Source organism: Acyrthosiphon pisum, chromosome A2, assembly GCF_005508785.2.
Source record: "Acyrthosiphon pisum isolate AL4f chromosome A2, pea_aphid_22Mar2018_4r6ur, whole genome shotgun sequence".
NCBI lineage: Eukaryota > Metazoa > Arthropoda > Insecta > Hemiptera > Aphididae > Acyrthosiphon > Acyrthosiphon pisum.
In genome coordinates, this window is record NC_042495.1 from 48254937 (window position 1) to 48262533 (window position 7597).

Consider the following 7597-nt stretch of genomic DNA (forward strand, 5'->3'; position numbering starts at 1 on the left):
TTCTCCGACTGAAACGCTGATAAACGAATATCACACCAATTAATACCGAGAATATTCGTATACGTCTATAGTCGGGTGACATGAAAACTGGCGGCTGATATTAGCGTCTCCAGTGGTGTACTTTTGTTAGGGCTATCTGCTTGTATTATTCATTTTAGTAACAGAATTTAACTATTGATACTAATAGCCCTGACAAAAAAAACTCCATCGGGGGCGCTAAAAACAGCCGTCGGTGTCCCCAACCATACGTGTAAAATATACAGTTCGGAGCGTTTTCGAGGGATGCCGATTAACGGATAGAGGGTGCTTTACTGTTCCGTTGGCGTAGAGGACCCTCCCTGAAATCTGAAACAGTGAAATATATTATCGTCTCTCGAGTCCTAAGTCTTAACCTATGTTAGATACATTATTATATTTACTCTAGACTCTAGAGTCTAGTACTTTACACTATTTCCAGTTTCGTACGTATTGAGTGCAGCGGGGTTGGTACTCTGGTCTCTAAGGCATATTAATATTTAATGATTAACGCACGTATACTGTTTGTGAACCATACGCGGTCTGACGCGGACAATCGACCGGCAAACGCGAAACAAATCCGTTTTAAACCTACCTATATAATACGATGTAATAATAATATTATTATACTGAACCGTCCAACGAACGAAATTAACGAAATGTACCTATGAATGTTCTAACGATCTATAGAGAACGGAGTTCACAAAAGTGTATATTATACTAGTATATAACATATTATATAATATATAGTATTTAGAATAATAGGTATAACAGTACACAATGGCATAGAAATCCATTGAGGAGAACGACGGTCGACGATGATTACGCGGCCATTGTGCGTCGGTAGACTACACGATTTTATAGTTTTATACGTTATTATAATAATATAAATGCGACAGCGCAAAACATCAAGTCCAGGGGAATTGTATCTATAGATCCGCGTTATAATATTATATATAATTATAAATATATATTTTCTACGTCGTACGACATATTTTCGCGGTGAATCACGAGATATCGAAAATCGGTCACCAAACACACAACTATACGTAAAACGTAAACGCTATAGGTAACTCTTCCGATATGAATTTGCTTTTAGTCATTTTCACTCTAAAACGACTACATTTTAAAACCCTTCAGTAATATAAACCAGTAAGAAGCAGTAAGCCACCTTATTCAAAACGTCCACACGCCACGAGTTTTTTTTGTTAGTATCGCAGTTGCGTCCTCGAATAACCCATAATGTTATATTATAATTTTTATTTACTGAACTGCGCTCGACGATTTACAATTTACGCGATCGTGACACGCCGACGCGACGAGACCGTACCGACTTGGATCGGCGCACGCCTTGGCAGCGTTTTGCGAGAAAATGTTTCATATTATTTTTTTTAAAACATAAATTACCGACATAGGTAGGTTACCTACCCTATTATCGTTATAATCGTGTCGTGTTGTCGGCGGAAGAACGGTTGACACGTCACGTGTAATAATTGTATTTCGTTTTCGCGTTGTAAGCAAGACGTAATCCAGAACAATAACATTATGGCGAATCTTTATAGATGATAATAATAATATAATATTAGATCGAATTTAGTCATTTAGATGGAACTAACCAAGTGCAACATTATCGAGGACCAGATTTCACGCTGAATTATAATGATATTATATTATTTTTGTACAGTCGTCGCCACTAGCTAATCGCTATAAGTACATACCTACTGCATACGTATCAACTGCACGTACCAACTGCATTACTGCATAATGCATACTATAATACTATGTATTACTATTATTACGGTTAATTGTTATCACGCGCTGGCGTTGACCTATTAAAAATTCCAAAAATATATGTATATAATATACCAATCAATTCAAAAATTGTTAATATTTGAACTTTGAAGTATAAAAATATTAACATCTACGTTTGTCATTTGTCAGATTTTAATTTAAACAAATACTAAGTGTGGACGCCCGAGTAGGTTTATACATTAAATAAAATATAATAAATACGTTTTTCGTTGATTTTTTCGGAGTTCAATCGAAATACGGTGTAATACTATTATATCATTAATTATATACAATTAATAAATATATCGTTTGTATAGTATTTACCTAACCGATTGTCACGATCGGCGATCAACTTCAATAACATTCAAAAATTCAATTTATTCAAGTACCTTCAATAAAACCATTATTGATTATTGATCTTGTATTATACTATTAAAAAAAGGTTATAGACCCTGTCTACCATTTTGTTTCCTAATCATGGAGGAAACAACATTAAGCTGTATATCTGGATTTCCCTAGTATTACCATAGAATAATAGCAATAATATTATTGAAATAGAAATCACGATTTAATATTATATACTAACAAACTCTTCTACATGAATCAAGATAGATCCATGACAAATTATAATAAATATATTTTATCATGGAGAGATCAATCCATACCATAAAATTAAAAAAACTATATAAGCTATATACTAATACATATCTTTAATTCGTGCCACGGACTAAGATATTTTTAAGTATGTGTGATCGTGTGGATAAACCACAAATATAGATAAAGATAGTTATATATATGTGGAGTCGGGGGGATAAACCCTAATTCTTACTCTGATTAAAATTAACTTAAAGTCGGATTCACATTTCACAGCAGTATCGTGTCGATCAAATCGTATTGTGATTGGATATTAGTTTTTTGGTATCATGTAATAACCAAGTTGCAACCAAGTATACCAAGAATTTACTACAGCTCAACTTTTAAACCATATTGGTTACCAGTCGTAACCATGTAATAACCAATCCCTCGCACAGCCGCACGACGCGACACACGAGTACACGACGTAGCTGTGAATACTGAATGCGACGTAAAACATCATATCGAATTATCATCGAATCAATTGCAAAAAACCAATACTACAGATTTTATGAAATAATATTAATGTATTACACAGACATATAAAAGAACGGTGGTATTAATATTGTATTTAGTTTTATATTATCTGTGATAATACCAAGAAACGAAATAGCAACTCGACATAATGACATATTATTTTATTATTTTGATTTTAATACGCGTTCTATACTTGTTGTATGTACCTATTCGGATTTTGGTGGCCAGAAACGAGAAAATAAAAGTGTTATCTTTATCGAGAGACATCTAACCTTAGATCATATACAGTATAAAAGTTATACAAAAAATCATAATTTTATTATTATCTAAATAGTAAATTCTGACTTCTAACTAGAAGCGAGATAAGACTATTGTCTATTATACAAATACAAGAAACACAATTTTTAATTTTATACGATGTCGGTACTTGGTAGACATCAGCCTGCTGTTGTGCACACAACAAAAATATTTGAAGTTCTTTGGCAAGGTGGAAATTTATTAGGTACATCCACCTTGGTCACGATTTAAGATATACAGGTTACTCAACAAAACTTATAATTTATATTTTGGTGCGCTTAAAATTAACAATCTTGTCATAGCAAGAATAACAGTTAGCGCTTTTGCATTATAGTGATTTCTCTTGGTACTACAAAATATATCAATATAGATATACAATATTATGTATTGGAGCGCTAGTAGTTATTCTCACATAGTTGATCAGCTGTTAGAAATCAACATTTAAGCGCACCACTTTTGTTGTGTATGTACATACTATTATAGGGTCGTTGAGTAACCTGTATATCTTAAATCGTGACCTTGGTCATTGGAGTCTCTTATCGTTATCAGTTATCACTTATCACTCTATCTAGCAACACACTTTACAGTTTACAGTTTCCACACTATATAGTAATATAGTATATACCCGAATTTCCGACATGTGATTGAAATACTGAATATTGACTTCTTTATCCATAATATTGACTACTAAATACTAATTGGTAATTAGTACCCATTAAAGAAGTATAGAACCATGGACGCTGTCGACGCGCTGCTGAGTCAGAGCGTTTTGAAACCGGGTTTCCAAAAAAACTACAAGGTACCAGTGAACGAAAAGAGCTCAAAGATCATCAAAAGAATTAAACAGGTAATCTAATTGTCTATGATCGTATGGATTTATTACAGTTGTTTCGTTCATTTAATAATTAATAATAGAATCGATAAATTGATCAAACGCTAGATTTAAAAATTGAAATCAATAATGTATGTCAATAATTTTAAAAACTAGAGTTAACGTATCATTTTATTAATCGACTAGGTAAATAAATAGTTACTCTTTGTCGATTTAATTTTGTTTAATCACTGTATGATTCTGTTTGTAGTTGGTATAAATTTGTAATATTCTAGTATTATGAGTTTTAGACTGTTTGTAATTTCTATCTATGCTTATCATCTAAAACCTAAAAAAAAAAAATAATTTTAATGTCTACTCTTTTTATTATTCTGTTTCCTCCAAAAACCTATCATTTTTTGATCCTTCCATTGTGTCTTTACATTTTATAGAAATAGCTCTGTATTAATATTTAAATTTTAGTGACGCAAGTATGGTAGTAATATGACATCAGCCAACATAGTACTGTTAGTATCTGATTTTAATCTCTAATGTACTACAATTAAACTTTAAATAATGGATTCAATTAATGGCTAGCAAATTTTAAGAAACCCAATCATTTAGAGTTGTATTTATATATGCAATTACTGTTTATAAAAAAATACTTTGTTATGATTACATTTAATAATAATATGTATATTCTATGTTTTTGTTTAGAAAGAAGAAGCAAAGACTAAAGGCAAAGGTTGGTTTAATTTGCCAGCAACTAAATTGACAGACAATATTCGACATGATCTTGACTTAATTCGTATGAGATCAGCACTAGATACTAAACGTTTTTATAAAAAGAATGAAACTGAAGCATATCCCAAATATTTCCAAGTAAATTATAAAATATTTTATCCAAATAATTTTGTTCTAAAATGTATTTATGTTATGTATTTTTAGGTTGGTACTGTTGTAGATTCACCATTTGAGTGTAAATCTGGTCGTCTCACTAACAAGGAACGGAAACGTACAATGGTCGATGAACTTTTAGCAGATGCCGAGTTCAAACAAACAACTAAAAAACGTTACAAGAATATATTAATGGCTAATCCTAAAATGGCATCTAAAATAAGAAAAGAAAATAGGAAAATGAATAAACTTAAAAAGAAAAGAAAATAATTATTTGTTTTAAAACATTTCTTTTTGTACATTTTAAATAATATAAATTTAAAATTTGATTTCTTTGTTATGTAATAATTTGTATTAAATAATTCACAGTAAGGAATTAAAAGGGTTATTTTGAATTATTACATTTTAAGGCTGTCGATTGGCAGTGTTGGGCAGTCATTTAACTTAAATAGTTAAATTACAAGTCACTGTAACAAAATTAGGGTTAACAAAGTTTTAAATGATCGAATTTTCTGACATACATTGATTTGTGTGATTTAGATGTATAGGTAATAAAATATGGTAACTTTTATCTGTAATGTCTGTTATAAAATAACTAATTGACCGTAATTTTTACATAAAGAACATTAGTTGATTTGATTAAAGCTGAGTTCAATACTTGATATTGAAGATTGAAAAACACTATAAATTTGTTTTTGAGATTTAAAAGTTTTTAATTTAAATGTTGAACAATAACATTGAATATGCAGAAAGAACATGTTTATGCCAAATAATTAAAAAATAGAGATGAACTTTTAATGAGAATTAATAATGTAGCTGATATCATTTGTCAAACACCAAATTTGTTGGCAAAAAATTGGAGTTCATTTTTGTGGTTGGTAAAATGCATCAAAGTTATCGGCAATCACATACTCGCATTGAAAATCTGTAGATGAAAATAGATTTTCGAAATAAAGTGTATTTAATTATGATTATTTTATAATTTAACACAACTTAAATGTAAATTTGATAATTTTAAATTTTGTTAACTCTAATTTTGTTATTATTTTATCATTTTTGTTAGTTGACAATGTAAAATAATACATTATTTAATTGTGTATGTTAAATTCCAACAAATAAATATCACCACTGTAATGTTCCCATAAATCGATGTGCCATACCATTTTTTTTTTAGTCTGTGATTCGAGCGTGAAAAACGCGACAAATGTTACAATGATGTGACACCTCGATTCGTATGTGAATTTTGTAAGAAATACAACTTGACTATGATTAAATTTAAGATAATGTTCTTAAAATAATTTGTTTAAACCCAGATTTTCGAGATCGATAAAAAATTTCTAAAAAATCTTCATTGGGCCATCACACTGAGTATGCATATAATAGTTACCTCATCCATTTCAGAAACGCCCTGTATACATTCATCATATAAGTACTATTTTCTGACAATAGCTTCCTTTTTTGTTATAGCTATTTGTCAATAAAATTGTATAATATGATGTTTCAGATGACCTAGAAAATTCAAATTTGGCATACAGATAGGTAGTTAGGTGAATACAAAGGGAAAAATCAGAAACTTGTAAATTTTAAATTTTAAATTTTAAAATTTTCAAATTAATTGATTTTATTATAATTTTCAAATTATTTGATCTATTATATTTAATTTTCAATTAATTAATTAAGTGCCTCCAATTTAATGTAATGTTTACTTATATAGCTCCGCTAACCTTTCCGGTATCGCCACGCCAAAAATACGTCTAGTCGATATTGGTGACCCGAGCGCAGCAACATACTTTTTTTCTATGTATGTAATTAATATTAATTTGTAAAAAAATTACAATTAAAAAAAAATAAATATTTCATCTTACGATTAAGAATTACCCACCCAACAGTACTGTAGAAATTATAGTAAATAAAATTATGATAATTAAAAATATACTTAAAAAGAGATAAAATAATTTTATATTAATTTTATAAATTTATACTCTGTATACAACAGAAAATATTTTATAATAAACATTATTAATGTTATTAACTGAATTATAGTATATTGTGATAAACTTTATTTATATAATACATCATGGCTAGGTTAGGTAAGATTATAATAATGTACATACAAAAAGTAATGATATCCCACCAAAAATATATATTTATGTAAAATGAGAGCCAAATTCAATACTGTAATATACCTATGCCTTGGTTGACTCACTGCCCGAGTTGCTCATAATATAAAATATTATAATAATAGGTACCTAGCTGTTGTTACGCCGTTATAGATATATAGGCACTTAAGTGACTAACGATACTATAATAACATAATACTACATATCCGTCGACTTGTGGTGTGCGTGCGCCGCTACGGCGTGTGCCCGCCATCATCTCGTCCGCTGAAAACAAAATCTTCTTCGGTCCGGTTACGTTGACTATCAGTAATCAGTGTTTGCTGATGGGGATTAGCGGCGGTATAAAAGACGTACCGAGCTGGCAACCACCATCAGACTACACCAACCTGTTGCAATTGAAGTCGAAGTCGACCGGGCCACAGCTTACATTATAGATACCGCTATAATACCATAATAATAATAATACCCGAAAATACGTGCTGTAGTAGTATTAATTTTTGTTGTAGTGCGAAGTCGTATTAATAATAATATTCGGGAAGAAAAATTGCTTTTACGA

The 7597-nt window shown here is 30.3% G+C and overlaps 1 protein-coding gene across 1 annotated transcript; it reads left to right on the forward strand.

The window, feature by feature from the left end:
- The first annotated feature begins 3862 nt into the window (after positions 1–3862).
- Positions 3863–5250, forward strand: Dnttip2 (deoxynucleotidyltransferase, terminal, interacting protein 2). Its single transcript, NM_001162212.2, has 3 exons — positions 3863–4060; positions 4742–4906; positions 4973–5250. Exons 1-3 carry the CDS (start codon positions 3947–3949, stop codon positions 5189–5191), a joined length of 498 nt encoding a protein of 165 aa, NP_001155684.1. The 5' UTR covers positions 3863–3946; the 3' UTR covers positions 5192–5250.
- The last annotated feature ends 2347 nt before the right edge of the window (positions 5251–7597 follow it).

Excerpts from the sequence above, each read along its gene's own strand:
- Dnttip2 (NM_001162212.2), top strand. The coding sequence starts at position 3,947 with ATGGACGCTGTCGACGCGCTGCTGAGTCAGAGCGTTTTGAAACCGGGT. Across the intron at positions 4,061-4,741 it reads TCATCAAAAGAATTAAACAG|AAAGAAGAAGCAAAGACTAA; the intron begins GTAATCTAATTG and ends GTTTTTGTTTAG. Across the intron at positions 4,907-4,972 it reads CATATCCCAAATATTTCCAA|GTTGGTACTGTTGTAGATTC; the intron begins GTAAATTATAAA and ends ATGTATTTTTAG.